This window comes from Bos taurus, chromosome 10 (assembly GCF_002263795.3).
Source record: "Bos taurus isolate L1 Dominette 01449 registration number 42190680 breed Hereford chromosome 10, ARS-UCD2.0, whole genome shotgun sequence".
Lineage (NCBI taxonomy): Eukaryota > Metazoa > Chordata > Mammalia > Artiodactyla > Bovidae > Bos > Bos taurus.
In genome coordinates, this window is record NC_037337.1 from 84,508,785 (window position 1) to 84,533,555 (window position 24,771).

General features: G+C 43.8%; 1 protein-coding gene across 4 annotated transcripts in view; it reads right to left on the reverse strand.

Annotated features, from left to right (window-relative positions):
* The window catches only part of ZFYVE1 (zinc finger FYVE-type containing 1), a 44,844-nt gene extending 22,387 nt beyond the window's left edge, over positions 1-22,457 (reverse strand). For 2 of the 4 annotated variants that reach the window (XR_009496059.1, XM_005212011.5), the window contains exons 1-3: positions 22,276-22,457; positions 19,997-20,938; positions 592-1,096 (exon numbers count right to left, since the gene is read on the reverse strand). Coding sequence is in view for 3 of the 4 variants with exons in the window: in XM_005212011.5 (XP_005212068.1) it covers positions 592-1,096; positions 19,997-20,479 (988 nt within the window). In the remaining variant the exon portion in view is untranslated. Of the gene's footprint in view, positions 1-591; positions 1,097-19,996; positions 20,939-22,020; positions 22,136-22,275 lie in introns of those variants that run through there. The other 2 variants (XM_010809489.4, NM_001206112.1) reach the window with 2 other exon arrangements.
* Between the last annotated feature and the right edge of the window lie 2,314 nt (positions 22,458-24,771).

Consider the following 24,771-nt stretch of genomic DNA (forward strand, 5'->3'; position numbering starts at 1 on the left):
AGAAACAAGAAGACACCTTCCACCACGCCTACCTACTTACCTGTAATCGTGTCCATATAATCTCCCTTCTCTCCTGTTGTTACAGATGAGCCGTCCACATTCCTAAGGTCAGCCCTCCACCTGTGCATCACTCCTGCTCTAGTGAATCATTCCCAGCAATACCCAAGTATCTGCAATACCTCACGTCTTAAAGTTCAATAAAGGGAAAACTTGAAATCCCACATTAGCCTCCTGCTGTCACTTACCTGCTTCCCTTTATAGAAGAAAGAGATCAATATACTACCTTAAGTTTTTTCCTTCTCTTTTCTCGATCCCACTCTGATCAGGCTTTCAGGCCCACCATCCCTGGGAAACGGTCTTACCCAGATCACCAGGGCCCTCTATATCGCCAAAGCCAATCAGCAATTCTCAATCCTCATCCTGCCCATGAGCAGATTCTGACATGGTTGATCATGTCGTCCTTCTTGAAACACTTCCTTATGTCTTGCCCAGGCAGAAATTTTTCTGGGCAATGTACCGCCACCAAGTCACTACTGCAGCCCAGTGTACCCAGAAAGGTCAAAGTATGACAACCGAACCCCATCTACTTACCAGAGCCCAGCAGCTGGGTGTGCACAGTCTCATGGAAAATGATAACAGCAGGGCCCAAGGTGGACAAGGGGACATCCAGGCCACAGCGGGCAGTGGTAGCCTTGAGCTCCTTAGTGAAATGTTTCAAATAAGCTTCTGAGGCATCCCCAAGGAACTTGAAGAGGTCATTGTGCAGTCGGTCTGCATGAGTTCGATAGATGACGAGGTCTGAGATGGCCAGGACCTTAAGCAGCAGCCGTGTTCTCTGGCTTAGATTCACTGTAGCTCCCAAGAGCCCTTCCGTGTCTATCACGGCTACTTTGTGGACTGGGTCATATGCTGCCCACACTCCCACAGTGCAGGACTCCTGGGCAGGGGAGGTTTTGAAGACTTCTCGGCCATAGAAGAAAGTGTGGTTGAGGGTATGAGACTTCCCATCCCCAGTATTTCCGAAAATGGAAACCACTTTCAGATGCTGATCAGGTTTGCAGTCCAATTTCCTAATGAAGTCCTCTTCATTCGTTACCTTCCCAAAAAAGGGGAGGGGGGGGCGAGGGGGGAGGGGAAAGACAATGAAATACAAAAACTGCAAAATAGCTAGAAACACCTGCAAGAATTAAGTGCTTGCCAGGGCTCCTCGATTGACTTGTCAATGTGACAAGGAAAAGAAGTCCCAGGATAATAGCCTCTCACCCAACACTTACCCCTGCTGCTGCTGCTGCTAAGTCGCTTCAGTCGTGTCCGACTCTGTGCGACCCCATAGACGGCAGCCCACCAGGCTCCCCTGTCCCTGGGATTCTCCAGGGAAGAACACTGGAGTGGGTTGCCATTTCCTTCTCCAATGCGTGAAAGTGAAGTCGCTCAGTCGTGTCCAACTCTTAGAGACCCCATGGACTGCAGCCTACCAGACTCCTCCATCCATGGGATTTTCCAGGCAAGAGTACTGGGGTGGGATGCCATTGCCTTCTCTGACACTTACCCCTAGCAAACAGCTAACAGGAACTTTGAAAGCCTCAGTCAGTATATAAGAACTTAATGGTCATAAAAATGTTAAAACTATAAACTCTTAAAAGAAAGCATAGGAGGAAATTTTGCAACCGTGGATTAGGCAATGTCTTCTTAGATATGACACTAAAATCAATACAACAAAAGAAAAAAATGGATAAAATGGACTTCATCAAAATTAAAAACTTCTATTCTGCAAAGGATACCATTAGATGAAAAGACAATCCAAAGAACGGGGGAAAATATTTGCAAACCACATATCTGATAAGGGACTAATGGTCTAGAATATGTAAATAATTCTTACAACTCAGTAAGGAAAAAATAACCTAATTAAATATTAAGCAAACAATTTGAACAGACATTTCTCCAAAGAAGACATTCAATTATCAATAAGCACATGAAAAGATGCTCAACACCATAGTCATCAGGGAAATGCTAACCAACCACAACAAGATATCCCTTCACACCCACTAGGATGGCTATGATCAAAAAGATAATGGCAAGTTCTGGTGAGAATACAGTGAAACTTCAATGTTCAAACGCTGCTGATGAGAATGCACAATGCACAGCCACTCTAGAAAACAGCATGGCAGTTTCTCAGAAAGTGAAACACAGAGTTACCAAATGTCTCAGGAGCTCTACTCCGAGGTATAAACCAAGAGAATTAGAAACATTCATCCATACAGAACTTGAACATGAATCTTCACAGCAGCCTTATTCATAACAGTGAAAGATGGAAACAACCCATGTGTCCGTCAACTGATGAGTGAATATACAAAATGCGGTATATTTATACAATGACTGAATATTATCCAACTATAAAAAGTACTGATATATGCTACAACATGGATGAACGTTGAAAATATTAAGTGAAAGAAGCCAGACACAAAATGTTACATATTATATAATTCCTTTTATATGAAATGTCCACAATAGGTCAGCTCATAGAGATAGAATATGTATCAGTGGCTGCCAGGGGTGAAGGGAAGCAGAAAATAGGGAGTGACTGGTAGTGGGTACAGGGTTCCTATTTGGGTTGATGAAAATGCTAAGGACTTAGTACTAAGGGCCACACAATGTTATGAATATACTGAAAGCACTGAGTTGTATATTTTAAAAGGATGATAAATACATGGTATGTGACTTACATCTAAGTAAGACTATTAAAAAACAAAGAACAACTTACTAGTCAAACTCCATCTATCCATAATTCCTCTGTTTACAGTTTAAAAACACTGCAGTCCTTATAAGAAGTCAGGCCACGAGACTTCCCTGGTGGTCCAGTGGTTAAGAATCTGCCTTCCAGTGCAGCTGATGCAGGTTCCTAAACAAGGAGCTAAGATCCCACATGCCACAGGGCAAGTGAGCCCAAGCGCCACAACTACTAAGCCTGTGGGCTCTAGCGCCCATGCTCCACAGTACGAGAAGCTCACGCCACAAACAGAGAAAACATGTGTGCCGTGACGAAATTAAAAAAAAAAGTCAGGCCAGGAAGGAAGGGCGCTGGCGTCAGTGAGATAGATCCCAGACTGGAGTTCCAGGAAGATGCTCAAGGGCCTGTAACTCTCAGAACACAAATCCCCAGGGTCAAAGCTCCTAATTCAAACACACGGTGTTCTACTCCAGCTAAAGGAGTGATGAACCTTTACAACTCTCATCCTCCAGCCAGGAGACACACAAACAACAACAACAGAAAACACATTCCTGACTCTCAAGAGTCTGCTGGTTTGATAAGGAGAAGTTACAGGGAGGCAGACCACTGGGTGTGATAATACGATCTCTTCATTTCCCATAATCTCATCAAGATGGTAAAGCACTCACTATTCTATTAATGACATCACTACAATTATTACAGGAATAGCCTTAATGACAATATTTTATTTACTGAATGCCCACTGCACTGACAGTGCCCTTCACTAGATGCATGAGGGCAGAAGCGAGTCTGCCCTTACACCCCCAGTACTCAGGATACGGCCTGGCACAGGAGAGGAGTTCAATATTGAGCTACCGAATGAATGAATGCAGTGCACCTTGCTAGGTACTTTGATCACTCTTCTCCACCCTGCATCGTCCACAGGGCTGAACACAGCGGCGGCATTTGATAACTGGGCTCACTGATCTCCCAGGCAACTGAGAGGAACAAGAAGTTACACAGAACAGCCCACTTTGGACCCATGTCACTCCTCCAGTATCGTTCCAAGCTGCAAAGCTGGCCGCAAGAGAAACAAAACAAAAGCTCCATAAACCTCTACCAGCAAGGAGTCAGATAAGGTCAGAGTGGCCGGCTGCAAGAGTCATCAAACAGTCTGGAGGAAGAAGACAAGGCCCAGGGGTTTTCTCCCCTGGAAATGAACTCAATCATGAATCCACTATCCAAAAAAAAAACCACAACAGGTATCCAGGACACTCAAGAGTGGGCACCTGAAAAGGGGCCTGTAGGAGCTGTTAAGAGTTAAATGTCTCAAGATTTACCTACTAAATGATGTGCATAACATATATAAGTAACTCACTGGAGTCAGCATTTGGGGATATGATTTTGGCACCAGGTGTCCGGGGGTATGTTAAACATACAAGTTCATGTGCGCATGTGCAGATGAGTCTAGCGCAAAGAATTCTAGGAGGTGGAGCTCAAACCTCAGGCTGGTTTTTCTACCAAGAAGCCCTGAATAATCATTCAATATGCACTGACTGCATTTTTCCACATGTAAAATGAGGATATAACCATCTTTGCCTCCCCTGACTGGGTACTGGTTGCTAATCAAATCAACAGATAAACGAGAAAATGCCTGGCAAACTGAAACCATGCTTCGTTTTTCCTTCTTCTGCCTTTCGCATTATTTTGCTCCCTGTTATACTACTCAATTCATCCTTAACCTGTGGGCAGTTTCCCCTGAGCCAGAAAGGAGACAACAGCCTAGGGAGTAAGTAACAAGACCGGTTTTTCAGTCAGAAGAGAGTGAACTGAAAGTGTTAGTCTCTGAGTCCAACTCTTTGCAACCCCATGGACTGTAGCTCGCCAGGCTTCTCTGTCCATGGGATTCTCCAGGCAAGAATATTGAAGTGGGTTGCCATTCCCTTCTCCAGGGGATCCTCCTGACCTAGGGATCGAACTCAGGTCTCCCCCACTGCAGGCAGATTCTTTACCGTCTGAGCCACCTGGGAAGCCCACAGTTGGCAGAAGAGAAGGTCAAGAAAAGGTAAGAAGGTTCCCCTTGATGAAGGAAGAATGCGGCCAGGGGGAACAAGGCTGCTGCTCTACTGGTTCTGCCTATTCACCATCTGCCTGTTCCCACTCTGCTCCATTCCTGGGCTGAAATAAGCTATCTGACTCTGAGCCCTGCCAACTGGTCACCCCACCCAACTTGACATGCTGGGAATGGTCCTCGGCCCTGACCCAACAGCAAAAACAGGAGCAACACCCCAAAGGTGCTCCTCCCCAGCCTCTGCCTTCCGTCCTCCTCCTGCTCACATGGACCTCAGGCAAGTCAGAAACACCCAAATTCAACACCCAGTGTGGCCCTGGAAAGGCTGCTCAACTCCTGAAACCTCAGGGAAATGAGATGGTATGAGATTCTACAACCCATAGGGCTACTGAGAGGACTAAAGGCGATAAGGCACGCAAAGGGCACAGTACAACGCCCGGCACAGAGCAAGCACCTGATGAATACCAGCCATTATTTAGTAAAGACGAGCCTGCTGGGAAAACACCCAGGGGCACAGCAGCAGTGCCCGAGCTTGCGCCTGCTTGTGGCTCAGAGGTTGTCCATCCAGGGACTGAGGCAGTGATGGGGTGAAATCTAAACTAATTCTATCTGAAAATGAAAAGCTCTCACTGCTTGCTCCTGGTAACTCCTTTTCACTCCTCTTAAGCAAAACAACATAGTATTATTGATACTGACCTTATAGCTTGGGCTTCCCTTGTGGCTCAGCTGGTAAAGAATCTGCCTGCAATGCAGCAGACCTGGGTTCAATCCCTGGGTTGCAAAGATCCCCTGGAGAAGGGAAAGGCTGCCCACTCCAGTATTCTGGCTTGGAGAATGCCATGGACTGTATAGTCCATGGGGTCGCAAAGAGTCGGACACGACTGAGCAACTTTGACTATCACCATACCCATCTTGAAGAAACCAAACAACACACCCCTCTCTCTATCACTGTCTCACCCATCAAAGCTTTTCATTTTGTGCCAAGTTCCAAGGAGAGTTTCTAGAATGAAATGTTATAGTACTCAATGAACTACATTGTTTCAGCTCAGAGTTCAGAGCAGTTTACAACAGTGAAAAAGGCAACCCAAGCAGGCAAGGGGAAGGATGACAGTCTCTGAGAGATTCCTTCTCGGCCCTCAGAGAATTATTCCGGGACGAATGACCGTGTGGGCTTTGCTCTGAGGCAGCCGAGGGAGGAAAAAGCAAGAGATGGGACAGAAATCGAAGTAAAAAGCCTTGGAAGGAGGAAAGTTCAACAGAGCAGAGGCAGTAAAGTTAAAGTCACCGGAACATACTCCAAAGGAAAGAAACTCAGGACTGAGGTCCTCTCAGTTCTGGTCATTCTGGGTGCAGAGGATCTGATCTGCACCAATTACAAACACGCAGTCCTCTAAGTTTTTATAGCTGAGGACAAAAATCAGGTCCTTTCCCAAAGTAATGAAAGGGCTAAGGGAGGCATGACTGCTCCGCCCCGCACAGCGCTCATGGTAAATCCCACCCTTGGACAACAAAGATGATTTTATACCTCTCCACTGAGATTCTAACATTACTCAAAATAGATAAATTATCCCCAAAGTTAAGTTCCCACTAATTACATTTACGTGAGGGTCTGTGCTGGAGAAGACTCTTGAGAGTCCCCTGGACTGCAAGGATATCAAACCAGTCGATCCTAAAGGAAATCAACCCTGAGTATTCACTGGAAGGACTGATGTTGAAGCTCCAAAACTTTGGCCACCTGATGCGAAGAGTCAACTCACTGGAAAAGACCCTGATGCTGGGGAAGACTGAAAGCAAAAGAAGAGGCCGGCAGCCAGTGAGATAGTTAGACAGCATCAACAACTCAAGATGGGAATTTGAGCAAACTCTGGAAGACAGGGAAGGACAGGGAAGCTAGGAATACTGCAGTCCATGAGGTCACAGAGCCAGGCACAACTTAGGAACTGAACAATTACTCTGGTTTATTCTGCTTTCATTCCATTTTTGCCTGAGCTCCAATGAAGAGACAGAACCCAAAGAAACCAAACCAGATTCTCAATCTTGGCAGAACTGGAACCACTATCTCAGAAGGAAATGAGAACTTGATTACTTCATTTAACCTGTACACAAAAAATATGCTGTTTGCCATTTCAGTAAACAAAGAACGCTGCCTGCCATTCTGGTAAACAACTAATGTTGCCTCCATCCAGCCATCAGTCACTGCAGCCACCCCAGCCCTCCTGCCATGGTTCACCCTGAGGGGATTCAGGATGGAGAAAAACAGAATACTGACTCTAGATAGTAAAGGTGTACATCAAAGGAATAATTTCAATGAGCCCAGACTCTTGCATCTTCCCACAGAAAAGCACTGAAATCATTAACTTGAGATTTCTATTCTTTGTGATTAGCAGTGATCTTTTGATGTTGGACTAGAAAATTTTTCTTTTTTTCCCCCCAGCAAAAACTCCCTTGTATGCTGGTTCCTCCTTCAACTCCTTGAAATAGTTCCTCTGAGCCATCTGAGAGGCTGCTGCTGCTGCTAAGTCACTTCAGTCCTGTCCGACTCTGTGCAACTCCAGAGACAGCAGTCCACCAGGTTCCTCTGTCCCTGGGATTTGCCAGGCAAGAGTACTGGAGTGGGCTATCTGAGAGGCTACCCTAGGCTATACTCCTCAGTAAACTCACCAAGTAAAACCTAATTCTCAACTTTTAGGCTGTGTTTTTTCTCTGTTGACCAATCAACAAATATGTATCAAGCTTCATCTAGAATCTGGCACTAATCTAACAGTGTAAGACCAACATAAGTATAATTTAGGTAACATTTTCCATCTTCTGTAGGAAGGAAAGGAGAAGTGAAAAGTGAGGACTCTCTTCTCTGAAAAATCCAGAGCCATTTTCATCATGTTGAAAAAAACTCCATACAAAGATTTAAGTCCATGGCCTAATTTTCAGATAAAATTTTACTTAAACAATGTCAAACAGATCAGGACCCAGTCCACTGTTAAAGTCCAAAATCAAAGGAGGTTCCCTTCCAACCGCAAATCCCTACTGCCAGAAAGCTCTAGTAAACCTGCTCCCCCAACCCAGCTAGTTAAGAAAATTACGTTTCATCCTATCCTCCAAGGACTGTACATGTTTGTGTTTACCCACACATGTGCCAATCAAGTTTCATGTAAAAAACAATTGTTTCTCAATCAAATGTTTTCTTAAGACCACTAAAGTCACAAGATTGGCTTCACAAACACACTGAGCGCATTTGGTAAGGGCAAAGATCATTTTCTTCCACTCCAGTGTCCTCAAAAGAGTTCCATTACTTGAGAGGTCAGGAATTCTCCTCCCATGTCTTCTAACTACCAGTGGTGCCTTTGACATATAACCTCACAGTGCTGCCTGCAGCTCCTCTAGCAGGAAAGAGAAATGTTTCTATGTAGGGATGATCCACAAAGCAAATTCTTTTAGACGGGTCATTTTTAGCTCCATGGTCAGTTTCTTTGACTTCACCCAACTCACCCAGTTCAGCTGTCCATTTATATCTGAGTGAAAAGCTTTCCAAAGCAATGCTAGATTCTCGGGATTGGAAATACCACATCATCCTCAAGACCCACATCATCCTCAAGGAACTCTTCCAAGGAGCTTCCAAATGGAAGATGCCCCCCTTTCAGTGGCGTGGCATGGCATACTCATATCTGGCCAGCTATAGAAACAGACGGAAGCTCTGGTAAAGGCTCTGGGATTAGTAGTAACAACTCCAGGCTAGACAGAAGACAGCAGAGCTGAGCACAGGGAACTATACTCAGTATCCTGTGATAAACCACAAAGGAAATGTTTTAATTTTTTAAAAAGTGGGAGCTCGATTCAGATCCACCTCCATCTGGATCGCGCCATGGGCAATTTTCTCTACCCTTCTCTTAATCAGAGCCTCCAGTCCCCACCCACCACCTCTGTTAACATTTTCCCATTATTCCTGGTTCCAGCTTCCCACTAGAGCATACTCCAGGTTGGCAAGGGTCTAAGCTATGCTGTTTACCACTAGCCCTAAGACAGGGCCTGACACACAATAGGAAATCTGTACTTATTTGTTAAGTAAGTGAATAAACACAGAACAGAATGTCTAGATGCTATATTCTCTCTAGGGAAGGCTACACCTTAGGGTCCAATCTGGGGACTTCCCTTGCAGTCCGGTGGTTAAGACTGCAAGGGGCATGGGTTCGATCCCTGGTTGAAGAACTAAGATTCCACATGCTGTGCAGTGTGGCCAAGAAAATATCTTTTTTTAAAGTGGAGGGGGGACTTCCCTGGTGGGCCAGTGGGTTTACTCTGCACTCCCAATGCACAGGACCTGGATTTGATCCCTGGTTGGGGAACTAAGATCCTACCTGTCTCAACATGAGTTCTCATGTTGCAACTAAGACCCAACACAGCCAAATAAATAAAAATATATATTAAAAAAAAAAAAGCAGAGGGGGTACAATCTGCCTCTACCACTCACTGACTTCAGAAAAACCTTAAAGAAATTATTTAATTTCTCTGGGCTCCATTATCTCATCTGTAAAATGAGGGTAACAATGTAATTTACTTCACAGGATTGTTGCCAGGATTAAGTTGAGAGAATGCACAGCAAGCACTCAGCACAGCGGAGGCCTGCCGTAAATGCTGTTAAGTGCCGACTGATGTTGCAGTGCCCTGGTCTGCCTCTAGGCCACACTCAAAGAGTAAATGTAACATTCAGAAGAACTAAAGGTACTAGTGGTTTTCATTCTAAAATTAAGATAGAAGTGGATACTTTCTTGTAGTTCTGTATCTTCAGTATTTTAACATGACCAGTCTATGTAAGTTTTATAACTGGAAAATAACAAATATTGCATAAAAAAGACAAAAAAATCACTGCCCTCTGGTACAGGGTTTTCTTCTGGGATGACGAAAATGTTTTAGAACTAGACAGAGGTGGTGGCACCACACTGAATGTACCAAATACTAATGAATCGTTCGCTTAAAATCGTTAATTTTATGTTACATGAATTACACCCCTATAAAAAAAAATCACTGCCCTCAGGAAGCTTACATGCTAATGGGGAGAAGAAAGACCATAAGCAAACAATATATATGGCAAACAAAATGTCCTTGGACAAATGAAGAAATTGCAGTACATCTATACAATAGAACTTCTCTGCAACACAAAGAAATGAACCGAGACACGCAACAACACGGATGACCTTCAAAAACATATGGTGAGTGCAAGAAGCCAGATACAAAGCAGCACCAAATTATTCTATTCACACGAAACTCCAGGAAAGTCAAATCTGCAGCTGTAGAAGGCAGATGAGTGATTGCTGGGGACTGACTTCCTAGGGGAAGTCAGAAGGAAACCTTCCGAGGGGGCGGAAGCGCTCTATACCTTGAGCGTTATGGGGGCCCCAGGGGTGCAATTGGTTAGCGTGTGGTACTTACATCTCGAGTGTTGCGGAGGTGGTTACACAGGTGTACACACATTTGTTGAAACTCACAAATCTGTACACTTAAAAGGTGTGTATTACAGAGACGTCCCTGGAGATCTAGTGGTTAAGACTCCGAGATTCCAATGCAGGGGCCTCAGGTTGGATCCTGGTCTGGGAACCAAGATCCTACAGGCCATGGGATGAAGCCAAAAAACTGGTTTTTGATGTACATATTATATTATGTGTAAGTTATACCACAAGGGTTGGTTTTAAGTACATGTTATGTCAAACAATGATAAGCAGAGTGAAGAAAAACCAGGAAAGAGGAGTAGGACTATAGGAACAGGCAGGAGTTGCTGTTTTAAATCTGGTGGTCAAGGAAGGCAGCACTATAAAGCCAAATCTCTTTAGATCAATCCTTTAAAAAAAAAAATGCAGTAAATGCAATCTTCATGGTAGTGAAAGGAGAAGAAATGTATGAACAGTCCAAAACAGTACATAAGCAGTTCCCTGGCGGTCCAATGGTTAGGACTCTACTCTTTCACTGCTGAGGGCCTGGGTTCAATCAGATCCCTCATTGGGGAACATCCCCCAAGCTGCATGATGGTGTGGCCAAAAAAAAAAAAGAATATGGTACATAAGCCTAAAGGGATTCCCTTGTAGCTCAGCTGGTAAAGAATCCGCCTGCAATGCAGGAAACCCCATCTGGATTCCTGGGTTGGGACGATCTGCTGGAGAAAGGATAGGCTACCCCCTCCAGTATTCTTGGGCTTCCCAGGTGGCTCAGCTGGTAAGGAATTCGCCTGCGATGCCGGAGATCTGGGTTCAATCTCTGGATTGGGAAGATCCCCTGGAGAAGGGAATGGCTACCCACTCCAGTATTCTGGCCTGGAGAATTCCATGGATTGTACAATCCTGGGGTTGCAAAGGGTCAGACATGACTGAGCGACTTCTACTAAGCCTAAAATTTTACATGTAGCACTGGAAAGAAACGTTTTTCCCCTGGCAATGGTAGATTTAACTTCATAATTCATGAAGTAGGGGGGAGAAGAAGGGAAGAGATGAGGGAGGGAGAGAGGGAAGGAAGAGTCTAGAGGGAGGGAGGGAAAAGGAGAGAGAGAGAGAGAATTAGGGGAGGAAGGAAACAAGGAGAGGAGGAGGAGGGAGGGAAGGAAAAAGAAGAAAGGCAAAGCAGGCTGTCTTTATGGCTGCCCATGAGGTGATCCAGTTCCAAACAACAGAGCTGACTAAGGACACGGGGAGGAATGAGTGCGCCCAGTGACCTACCAGCCACAGACTGAACGCCCAGGCACCGGGACCAGAAAGGGTGCGCACCAACAGTCAGGATCCTCAAGCAGCCTCTGCTCAGAGACAAGGACAGAAGACAGCAGGGCCTTCCCAGGAAAGAAGACCCCACAACCCCTCCCCAGTCATGCTCAACCTCTGAATTTTCACTTTAAAGCATTTTTCAGAGCGATTACTCAAACTAGTAAGGCAGAAAATTGACACTCAATAAATGTTTATGACTGCTGTTGAATGACACAGGTAAACTGAATTAAACTCTTTGAAAAGAAAGGTTATAAGAGATTATGGAAAACGGTTCAGCCATGTATTAATTGGATGACATATTCACCAGGCAGGAGAATGGGCTGAGAGGTAGAGGAATTTCTAGAATACTCTATGACTGCTGAATTGCTTGGGATTTTATTCTCTTCTTAACTTGAACCTGGGGTATCTGTGACTACATGCCAGAACCAGGCTCCGTCTGTTCAAGTACTCTAAGAGTCAAGTTCCTGGGAAAGACAGCAATAACCCAGTCACAAGCAAAAGAAAATTAGGAAGGAGGGGAAAAAAAAAATTCCAGAAGCTACAAGAAAACTGAATTATCCTCCATCAATTCAAGCCAGAGGCCAAGTGCTTACGTATGGTGGGTATACCTCTCTGCCACCACCAAGGATTCCAGCTACCACCAAGTTGACCTCACAAACAGGTCAAAGGGAACCTCTTAATTATTGGCCAAAAGCTGTTGGAAAGAGGGGCAAAATGAACAAAACATTCTCCAAGGAAACACCCACCCTTTCCTGCCTCCAAAAGTTCCTCTGTGTCCCTTCCCATAGGTCTTTCCAATCCGTCTTGCCTGAAAACTTTCTCTTTCCCTCCTCTGTGATCTCACCCACTAGGTTTCCGCTGGTTGCCCCCCATTGATCAAATGTGTTCAATACATTTTAGCAGTTCCAACCTCAGCTGGAACTGATCTCTTGGGAGCTGTTCCCAAAGCAGACAGGACTCCCCAGAAGAGTCCAGCCAGCCATCAGAAGGCTTCCACATGACACAATCTGCAGGACCAACTCAAGAGTAGCACAGCCCGGAGATGCAGCCACAGGGAAACATACACCGTCAACTTAATGAGAAATCTGCCTAGGATACTAACCCCGACTCAAAAAAGCCAAATGTTTACCAAATTCCAGAAAAAAAATCAATCACTTCAAGGAACTGACAGACCAGAAAAAAATTAGAATCATACAAACTGGAGGTAACTTGAAATAGTTAAAGATAGGTTCCCTGAAAAGCTGACTCACAGTGGTTTTGATGGCTTGCATGGGTCAAATTTTAAACAGCCCTGGACTAAAAAAATAGCCTCCCAGGTTAAATGCCAGAAGTCTGTTACAACTGAATAAGCCCAAGGCTGAGTGAGCTCACAAGATGCTGAGCAGAAATTAGAGGCATATAATAGGGGTTCTTTCATCTTCCTGTTTGTCTGAGTCATCCTCAACCCCAGTTTCCCAATAATATCATACAATGCCCTCCCCCAACTACTATTACTAAACAAAAGGGACTTTTACTTGGCTTTCTATGAGTAAAAGGTGGTGGAGGGAGATGGAGTCTCTGCTGTTGTACCAATTACTGCTTATTATTTTGACAGACAGCTCCTAAGCAGATCTATGGGAGGGGTTTTTTGTTACATTTTTTAACATGGCACCTAATAACCAAGAATAAATATATTTGTGTTTTGACCAGAATTTGCCAAAGGGCTAACCAGCCACAGTACCAAAATGAGTCCTTATACTATAATAGTCTGACCATTCGAAGAGAAAAATAAGGAAGTTCCACAAGTTAGATAATTATGATCCCCAGGTTCCTGACCTACCAACCAGTTAAGTCCTGAGGGGTTTCTGCCAGCTTCTCTGAAACAGAGGTCCTGGGAAGAGCAAGCCCCTGGAAGGTACCCTAGACCAGGCAGCAGAGGACAAGGCCCAGGGGGTCACGCGCAGATGAGTCTAAGACAGAAGCAGAAAAGAAATGGGACAGACCAGCACAGCCTGTTTGGGGTCAAGGATTCCCATACAGTACAAAAACATCCTCAGCTATTTTCCATTCCTGAATCCCACTAGAATAATGTCTCTTTTAGCCAATTAAAAAAAAAAAAAAAAGGCCAACTCCCAGTGTTCTGAGCCACACTATTCTGGGACTGTAAACAAGTGGAGCAGCCAAACAACGTGATGGGTCTTCTTAAAGGAACGGTCTCAGTGAGATGAGGTCCACCACTGACTTCACTGAAGGACAGGAAGGCTTACCCTGGCCTTCCCTTTCAGACAGGGCTCAGGGCTCTGGATTTCTAGTCTAGGAAGGCCTACCCCAGGAGACACTTTCTTAAGGGTCTCATGGACCACTCCTGGGTCACTGGGCTTCCTTATCACCCCACATGTTCAGCAGGAGGGGATTTAACTTCCAGAGCTTTTTGGCATGAAGAGCACACAGCCTTCCTACCACTGGGGATCAGTTAGCATGAGGATGAAACAGGGGCAAGAGACTGTTAGTGTGCTGCTCTGTTCTGATAGCAAGTTTGTAGAAAAGAGACAGTGGAGAATGGAGTGGTTGTAAAAAGAAAGAAAAACTTGGGGTTTAAGTATTTATATATACATATATTAGATGTGGATCTGTGTACATATAAATGTATAATTTTGTTTTATATATATATATATAAAAGTATATGAATTTTTTCACCATTTCTGTGACTAGAAATATTTCAGCAAGACAAGATGTCTGAATCCCTCACAAGACTCAACAAAGAGGAAAATACTACCCCCTACCTCCATTAAGAACTCTAATTGTTAGAACTTTATTCTTCTAACCTTTGAGTTATTTGCTAAGGGCGTTGTCTCTAACTTCAAGAAACTATAGATCTCTTGTCAGTGTGGATCATTTACGTATTGTGAGTTTCTAAATAATGGACCCATGAGTCTCTGGTTTTCCAACTACAGTTCCAGTAATGTCTAGAAAAATCAATGAATACAACACAGAAGGTCTAACCATTTCACTAGAGAGGTTACAAAATATGCCAAAAGATAATATTGATTTCAGCTAAATTACTTCTGAGGAACAGAAAGAACCAGAAGAGGGAATAAAAAGTGGTGTATTGGTTAAATGTTTTCCACTTCACTGGAATCCAGGTCTCCTATCAGAACAAATCTTCATCTCTCAGATCAGTTTCAATCTTAGCAACCTTGACATTTTGTACCAGGTTATTCTCTAGGTGGGGGTTACCCTATGCATTTTAAGATACTCAGCAGGACTCTGGCTTCTACCCACTAGCCAGAAGCACATAATCCCTGATCCCCCAGCAGTGACAATTAGAGGAGTCTCCAAACATTACCAAATGCCCCCCCACCCCTACCCCTGGGGGCAAGCAAAATCACCCTTGGTTGAGAACTACTGTGCTAGATAGTAACAAATGAGATTACTTTAACTTTTTCTTTATTATGTGAACTGAGTTCTTAAAAGTTTTATCAATTTAAGTCTGGGGTTTTATCAATTTAAACCTGGGGTTTTAAGCAGGTGTTATTTGCACAAACCAAATGCCTAGGAGTCACTACGGAGTTCTCTCCTTCACTCACCTACCCAACATACCAGCATTCCTGTTTTACATCCAAACTTCGTCCCAAATTCATCAATGTTTTTCCATCTCACCATGACAATAACTGCACCAAATCCAGGCTCCTTCTCCCCTCTGCATCTGCTACAGCCTCCTAAGTGGGTTCCCTGCTTTCCTCTTGTCCTCTCCCAGACACTACAAAGTCTCCTAGTCTTCACACCAAAGTCAAGAGCATCTCTAAAAAACTTCCATCAGCACAAGTGACCTTCTAGCATAAAGCAATCTGGTGCTTCCCACAACATTTAAAACCACACTTATTTCCACGGCCTACAAGGCCCCACAGCATCTGGCAACTGCCTAGCTCTGCACCTCCATCTTCACCACTCTCTGTCGGCTCACTCCAGCGACACAGGCATTCTTTCTCTACTCAAACATGCCAGCCTACCTGCTTTCTGTTCTCATTTTCCTCTGTCTGGAGGTCTATTTCCCCAGGTGGTATTAACCATCATGTCTTTGCTTAAGAGTCACCTCTACAATAAAACCTTCCCTGACCATCTGGCAAAAGTGGCTTCTCAGTCACTCTTCCTTGATTATACAGCGAAACCACCTTTTTTATGTGTTTTACATGTGTGAACTTTGCTTTCCTCCCTTAATGGTAAGCTCTTATGACGGCATGGACCAAACCTTATCTCTGGAGTCTAGAAAATGACTGGCACCAGCAGATATACTCCATAAAGGTGATGAATGAATGAAATGTCTTTGGCTAGTAGGCCAAATGTGTCCATTTAAGAGCCACCAATGAGTTCCTGCTTCTGAGACTACAAGTCAATCTCTCCCCAAATTTGCCATTCCAGTATACACTCAAATGGCAACGGGTCAATGATAAAATTGTCACCTCCAAAAGGAAGCTTTTTGTCCTCCCAGGTCTTCCAAAAGAAACTAAATAATATTCAGATCACAAACAAAAAATCTTAGGAGATTCTAGGCCAGAGAATTTGAGGGAACCTCACATAACAGTAACAGCCTACAAGCTGCTAAAATCATCCCTATGAACTAAACTGAAAATGATCAAAGCCCACAAATGCCTAGAAACATACAGAGAAAAGCAAAATCGGGGCCTAAATCATGAAATCTTCACTGATATGAGGAAGGAGTTCTTCAGTGCTAACAGTCTTGCATTTACACAGAGCTGTGTTTCATTTGATCCTCACAGTAGCCATGAGGAATTGGTAAGCTGATGCTACTGACCAGAATGAAGTTTGATTAGAACATTTAAATGACTTGGTGAGAGAGAACAGAAGTATTATAGCACAAGGATCTTGGAGAGCAAATCCTCTGCCACTTATTGTAACTTGACCTTGGCAAGTCATTTCATCTCTCTGTGTTTCAGTGTCCTCATCGAGAAAATACACTGCTTCTAGATGATATGTTGTATTCCCCTAAAATGCATACGTTGAAATCCAACTCCCAATGTGATGGCATTAGGAAGTAAGGCCTTTGAGAGGTGATTCAGTCATGAGGGTAGAAATCTTATGAACAGGATCAGTGTGCTTATAAAAGACACTCCAGAGAGGTTCTTTCTGCAACGTGAGGACATGATGAGAAGACAGCTGTCATGAACCAAACACTCATCAGACACTGAATCTATCAGTGCCATGATTTTGAACTTCCTAGCCTCTAGAACCATGAGAAATAAACTTCTGTTGTTAATAAACCTCCCCATCTATGCTATTCTGTTATAGCTGCCGAACTTACTAAGACTTACACTTAGTTCACAGGCTGTGGTAGGGTGAAATTGCCCCCACCCCACCTCCAAAGATGCCATCCTAGTGCCTAGAACCTGCGAATCTGTCACTTCATGGGGCAAAAAGGCTTTGCAGATATGACTGAATTAAGGACCTTGAGGTGGGGAGAATATGCTGGATTATCCAAGTGAATCCAATGTAACCACAAGGATCCTTGCAAGAGGGAGGCAGAAGGGCCACAGGCAGAGAAGCAAGTGACAGCAGAAGAAAAAAGATGGAAAGGGGGATTAGAAGATGTTAACACTACTAGCTTTGAAGCTGGGTGGTGGGGCCACAAGCCAAAGTACACAAGAGGCTTCTTGAAGCTAGAAAGATAAGGAAACAAATTCTTCCATAGCCTCCAGAAGGAACACAGCCCCATCAATCCATTTTGGGACTTCTGATCTCTGACCTATAATAGAAAAACTTGTCTTAAGTCACTAAATCTGTGATAATTTGTTACAGCAACAGTAAGAAACTAATACAGAGCTATCTGTCATCAGGATTCAATGAGTGCAAATGCTATGCATGGTGCCAAGTACCACAGTGAGAGCTCTTTAAATTTTAACTATGATGAGCCAAGACCAGAACCCAGGGGAGATTCAGAGAAGCACTGCAGGAACAAAGAAAATAAGGTTCAGAAATTTGGTAGTATCGATCTAAATCTAAAATGCACATATCATTTGACAAAGATTCCATATCTAAATAGATTTATAGGATATTCAATACATCCCTGGTTGTAATAACTCAAACATCCCATAATAGGCTAAAATTATAGAAAAACCATTCAACCGAGTACTAGGCAGCCTTTAAATAATGAGGTAAACCCCAAAGTGCAGATAAGGAAAGTTCTACAAGTATCCTTTAGTGAAAAACAGCCAAGGACAGAGCAGCAAGTATATTAGATTCCCTTTTTGTTGAAAAATTTAAAAGATGCATACATATATTCATAAGCATACGTGACAAAAATTCTAGAAGGGCGCATAGTTAACTGTTAATGGTGAATGTTCCAACAAGAGACCAAGAGCATGGAGCAGGAGGGGGACTCTTGTCATTGTATGTCCTTTCATATGGTTTTAGCCTTTTGACTAAGTATGTGTGTGATATTCATTTCTAAAAAACTGAGGCTGACATGTGACATCACCAATCAAGTATTTAAGGGCTGATATGTCCACCATTGTATGACCCAGGGCACAACACAGGGTCCTGCTCTCCAGGAGTTTACAATCGAGCTGAGTTCATCATCTAGATTTATATCAGACAATCACCTCTCTAATTGTTTCAGACCTTCACATTAGAAAAGGGAACCAGACAGTTTCTCCACGTACGTTACCACTATGACTCTATGAGAACAAATCTCCACCTAAAATTCTCATCTAATCCATTAGTCCCAACCAAAGCTGCTTGCAATTAATAAACTGTTATTTGCTGGGAAGTAGTCAATGTTTATGAAGGAGAAATCTTTACAGAACAATCCAATTATAATATATATATATATATGACACATTACAAGAAAAACAGATGCACAAACAGTTGGATTTGTCTTCTTTGGTATACATTCGTCTATTTTCTTAATTCTCTACTAAGAAATATGTATCAACGCTACAAAAAAAAAAAAAAAAAATACAGCCTCCTCCCCTTAAGAAACACTCTTTTTGGTGTTGACACAGTATCCATGAGTATTACTGGTCATCCCAAATCTTCCTCTCATTTTATGACACTGACAACACTGCAAAGTATTCCACATTAAAGAGAACTGGTGGTAAAACCAACAAGAAACATCCAAACCCAAGTGTTCCATTTATAAATATTTAGTCCACACTGTTACCCAATTAGAGCATAATCCATAAAGGAGACATTATTGCTAACAAGGGAGGCAGAAGGGGATCTGGGTCACTCTTCCATAACTCTATTAGTTCCTTTCAGCCAAGAAAGAAAAGCCTGTGTTAGCAAAGTAGCTGACAATACATGTACATAGAAATCATGATGCAATTCATCTCCATAATCTTATCTAAAGAGGAAAAAGACAGATGAAAAATATTCAAGGGTAATTAGACAGTTTCCAAGTGGTAACTTACAAATGTACTCCTCCAATCTGGAGGCTTGAGGAGTCATCACAACCAAAAGTACTGAATGTACCACAAACACTCCCTGATACTGACAAATACAACAAACTGATGCTGACTCCAAATGCCAGGCCCGGTGATAAGGGCCTTTCCATTTCCATTCCTAATTTCTTTGAATCCTCTCAACTGCTACTACGATGTGGAAGCAAAATTGAGGCACGGAGTTTAAATAACTTATCTGTGGTGATACAGTCCGTAAGTGAAGCCAGGATGTGAATTCAAGCAGTCTTCATTCGAAGTATAGAAATGATGATACTAGCTAGCTTCAGTGGAGAGTACATTCATTCATCTACCCCCTTTACCAAACGGCCCAACTGTCACACACTTTCATCTCTCCAACTTGCTCCTATTATCACTCACCACCCTCTCCCTAGCCCAGAATTAAATATTTCTCCAGTCCTGTTATCACAGATGCCCTTACTGGCCTCTACTGATCAGAAGCTAATATATGAGAATAAGAGCCCATTTGGAGAGGGTACTACCCTTAGGAAATGCCCACTTTTCAAAGACCTGTCTCCCAGTGGAGCTAGCAGGGTTATGATTTACAGCCTTCCACTCCCCTGGGACCCACCAAAAAAGTGTTTCTTTCTCTGCACACACAGTCTCTCCTCATTCACATGTATTCACAACTTACCAAAGTGCTCTCATTCAGAAAATGGTTCTAAATCAGTTCTTTCTGATAATAATCCTAATAATAATAATGACAGCTATCATATACTGAGTATTCACTATCTAACAGGCTTTACAAACACTGTGTCATTTCTTCCTCATGACCACCCAATGAAGTAGGCACTGTCCCCAGTGTACAGATGAGAACATTAAGACTCAGAGGGGTAAAGTACTGATAATTCAGCCCAAGGTCATGCAGCTGGTAAGTGAATCTAACTCCATGCAACTGAAGCTTTCGGAAGTCTTGCCTCTTAGCGATTAAAATGTGAGCTCCTCCTGGACGTTCCCTGAGAGTCACCTGCCAACAACACATCTCCTCCACTACCACATGAATCCTAGAGCACTGAGCGCTTACCTGAATTTCTTCATTTTCATCTACTAGGAGGAAACTCACAACCTTCTCAGTCATCTTCTTCCTCTTGGTCTCCTCATCCATCCCTTCCTCTTCCAGCAACTCCTGGACCTTAGTGACATGGTACACAGTAATGGGGTGCCTCCTTTTGTTACCCCCAGAATGAGTCCTCTTCTGGCACTCCAGGCACAAGTTGATTTTACAGGTCTGGCACCTCACCACTGCCCTCTGCTTCACACCTGGAGAGTGCCCACTGGGGCCCTTGCAGGGGTCACAGTAAGGGACATGGCCAGCTTTGAGTCTGATCCGCTCATGGTTTCTCAGGCGCTCCTGCCGATGGAGTTCCTCCTCACAACGGAGACACTGCAGGCTGCAACACTCATCACACTCGAAGACAGCTTCGTCAGTCCCACTGCAGGTGTAACTTTCCTGGCACAGCAGCCCTGGATTCAGGCCCTTCTCTGCTGGGGAAGTCTGGGCACTCATATTCAGACTGGAAGGAAACCACCTACCATGTAACAGTAACTGGGCTTTCCCCAGGGGAAGTGAAGACAGAGGTGTTGAGTCTGAAGACTGCACACAACTTCCACAGGGTTCTGAATACCCTAAAAAAATGTGTTTTGTTTTAAAAAAAAAAAACAATCGATGTCCTATTAGAATTCTTCACACACTCACAAATGTTCCAATGTTTAATTTTCTGCCTCTAAGACTCTTGAATCAGCAGCAACGTTGATTTGGTTTGATAGTTTCATCTTCCATAAAGTGCAGGCAAATATGTGGTCAAAATCAACTTGAAAGGGTCTTTTATGGCTATCTGAGAGAGATCTGATGGATTTACTGAGGTGGGCTCATGGGTGGGGCCTCAGTCGAAAGGTTTTGGTAATGAAAGAGTGGTCAGGAGCTTTTCAATATTATCCAACCTCAAGTCAATATTTCTGGGGATACCTACAATAGAGGCAGGAAAAGTATTTCACTCATCTAAAAGAAGTGCACCTTTATAAAAAGATTGTGATTAAATATGAGGCTAAAACTCCCAAGAGAAATTTCATTCTTGAAACTTAAATACTGACTCATTCTGATCCTAGAAATTTCTCCTCAAAATCATGATTAAGGCTGTTCCTTTTGAAAACAACTACCTATAGGATCAAAGCACTTAACAGACTCTGTCGCTTTATTTCCCAGACTGAAATTCTCTGTTCCTTGAGTTATTAGATTCAGATCGAAAGCACTAAGCAAACAGTCCTTGAAGGGACAACGTTCTGCACCCGTCCCTGCACTCCACAATTGGGAGAGGCGAAGAAAGATGCCTGTAAAAAGCTACAGAAGCAATAATAATAAACTCTAGCTCCATCAAAGTCCTGGGCAGGTCCAAAGACCCTTGTAACTGGGCTGTTTCAACTCTAGACAGATGCCTATTAAGGACTCTCAACCTGGAAAGAGTCACCATTCTACGGTGCTTAAAAACAACTATTGTACTTCCTTTCATCCTTTTCTCAAATTGCAAAAAAGGAGCGACAGGAGACAGAATTCCTTCACTATGGCCCACTGCAAAGCCAGGCATGCAGTGAGTTAAATAATTTTTCTCTTTGTCACTCAAAACCCAACTTTAAAATAACTTAAAAAAAAAAAAGAAAGAAAAATAAGTGGAGCAAGAAAGGGGCTTTTGCCCCTTCTACAATCATATTTCTAACTCCCCTTCGCCTGGATACCCATTCTAATGCTCCAACGAAATGTAAAGCCCTCCTTTTAGGTATTCAACTCCTCCCATACAGAAATCAATCTATCCTTCTAATTTTTAGATAAACAGGGAAGGCGAAAGGAATGACTAGGAGACCTTATTTACACCCTAATCACAGACGTGCCCAAGCAGCTCCCGCAACGTTAACAAAAATCAAAATTGTCACAATTGATTAAAAATGTAAAACCAACCTTCAAAAGGCTACCTCTCCGCCCACCAAGACCCAAGCAAACAGTCTGCCCACTCGGCCTCCCACCTCGGCGCCTCTCCCCAGCCGGGGATTTCTCACCCTTCCTTCCTCCCAGGCAACACCACCTCAACCCGAGGGGCTGGAGCAGGATCTAAGAACAAAGAGGGTCCCCCCAAATCTTCCCCACGCCGGCAGAGGCCAGAGCCGGATCCATTGTTTATACCACCCCACCCCCACCCCAGCCGCACCCGCCCCCCCCTTCCTCCCGGGGGCAGAGGGAGCTCCAGGGCTATCGCTCGCCCGGCGCAGGGCCGTGCCCTTCCCTCCCCGACCGCGGCGGCCCGGGAACCCCACCACTAAGCAGTTCTGTCGCGGCGAGGCGGCGTCCGGGAACCACGGGGCGCCGGTGGAGGCGGGGGCTGTTCTTCAGGGCACCGGTGGATCCATCCCCATCTCCATCTCCGCCCCCCCTCCTCCTTCGCTGCCTCCCGGGCTTCCTCCTCTCCTGTTGTCAGTTAGGATCAGCTGATCGGAGTGAACTTCTCCCTGCTCGGACTAACAGGAAGGCGTGAGCGCTGCAGCCCACTGAGGGAGGAGCGGGAGAAGTGGAGCCTGACAGCGGCGAGGGCGGAGAGGCGTGCGCACAGCCTCCTGGGAAGTGTAGTTCCTCGGAGTGGCACCCTTCCCCAACTTCCCGGAAGTGAAGCCTCTGAATGACTACAACTCCCGATACGGAAGACGCGGCTCCTGCGAAGAGGCGCTAGAGACAGGCTCTCGAGCATTATGGGACTTGGAGTTTTTGCGCTGACTGTGGTTTCCGCAGGTTTCAGCACGTTGTTCTGGGTAGTGGCCAGAGAAGGAGTGGCTCTAAATTAGAGAACTGATGTAATATGTGGTATAGGCCAGGCAAATAATTCGATTTCAAGTAACTTTTATTGCACACCATTCCTTCAGAAATGTGTTAAAAACAGGCAGTCTCCAGTTACCCAATTTCGTCTTGCACAAACTAAGACCAGAAAGAATTTATATGAGAATATAAGTAGTCTTGGAATGTTCTGCAAGCCAAGAATTAATTTTTTTTTCCTCCATTAATTTATTTCTCTGACCTTTCCTTATTTACCTTCAGAACTTCCAAGTTTTAAATCAGCTTTTGGTAAGAGAGAGGTACATTTATCCAGGTAAATTTTCAGGCTACAACACAAGCTAATGGTTAATATTGTTACCTGTTTTTTTGTTTGTTTGTTTGTTTTGGAAATTGTCTTTTATTCAGTGCTTTGACTTTTTGTCTTTTCTATTGTTTCTTAGAACAACACCAGAAGCCTGGTGTAAAGAGCACTGGTCTGAGATGAAGACTGTGATTGTTCTAGAAAGCTCTTGGGCAAATCATGCAACTCTCTATGAAATAAAAGGATTGTATCAATGTAATCTCAAAGATCCCTGCCAATTCTCATGTTCTCTGACTCTGTCCTGATAACTGTTAACCCAGGAGAGAAACCGATGGTTAAGTGACTCGCCAAGGTCATAAAGCATTGACATAAATAATTGACAAAGCTGGGACAGGAACCCATCTCCTGAATTAAAGTGAGATAATTTTTTACCTGATGATTCAAGGGACATAGTTAGACCAATAGTAAAGCCAAGTCTACATAATACAGTATAAGTTATTTGTGAGGATTATATTGCTGAAAATTATGTTTTCAAGACTGGACAGATAGCCAACAGTTGGACTAACAGTAAAACTTCGTTGAGAAAGCCACATCACAAGCCAAGATACTAAGAACTAAGCTATCTGTAGCACTTTGTAATTTTCAGGTTTTAAAGAGAGAAGAGGAAAAGAGGGATTTTGGAAATGAACTTAAGATAAAACATCTCGAGCTAGGCTCTAAGGATTGGCTAGCATGTCACAAAATTTCCCTAGAAGGTTTTATTTCTAACCTACCACAATAATTTTTTATAATCTTAATAGTTTGCCTCATACTCCTAATCATAAAATGAGGATATTAATATATCTTGAGGACAAAATGGTATTTAAGTAAGTAAGTGAAGTCGCTTCAGTCATGTCTGACTCTTTGCAACCCCATGGACTGTAGCCTTCCAGGCTCCTCCGCCCATGGGATTTTCCAGGCAAGAATACAGGAGTGGGTTGCCATTTCCTTCCCCAAAATGGTATTTCAGTTCAGTTCAGTTCAGATCAGTCGCTCAGTCATGTCTGATTCTTTGCGACCCCATGAATCGCAGCACACCAGGCCTCGCTGTCCATCACCAACTCCCGGAGTTCACTCAGACTCACGTCCATAGAGTCGGTGATGCCATCCAGCCATCTCATCCTCTGTCGTCCCCTTTTCCTCCTGCCCCCAATCCCTCCCAGCATCAGAGTCTTTTCCAATGAGTCAACTCTTCCCATGAGTTGTGGGCCTAAGTGGCCTAAGTACTGGAGTTTCAGCTTTAGCATCATTCCTTCCAAAGAAAAACCAGGGCTGATCTCCTTTAAAATGGACTGGTTGGATCTCCTTGCAGTCCAAGGGACTCTCAAGAGTCTTCTCCAACACCACAGTTCAAAAACATCAATTCTTCAGCACTCAGCTTTCTTCACAGTCCAACTCTCACATCCATACATGACCACTGGAAAAACCATAGCCTTGACTAGACGGACCTTTGTTGGCAAAGTAATGTCTCTGCTGTTCAATATGCTCTCTAGGTTGGTCATAACTTTGCTTCCAAGGGGTTAGCATCTTTTAGTTTCATGGCTGCAGTCACCATCTGCAGTGATTTTGGAGCTTTTTTAATCCTTTTTAAAACTTTAAATGGTATTTAATCCTCCAGTACTTTGGCCACCTGATGCGAAGAGCC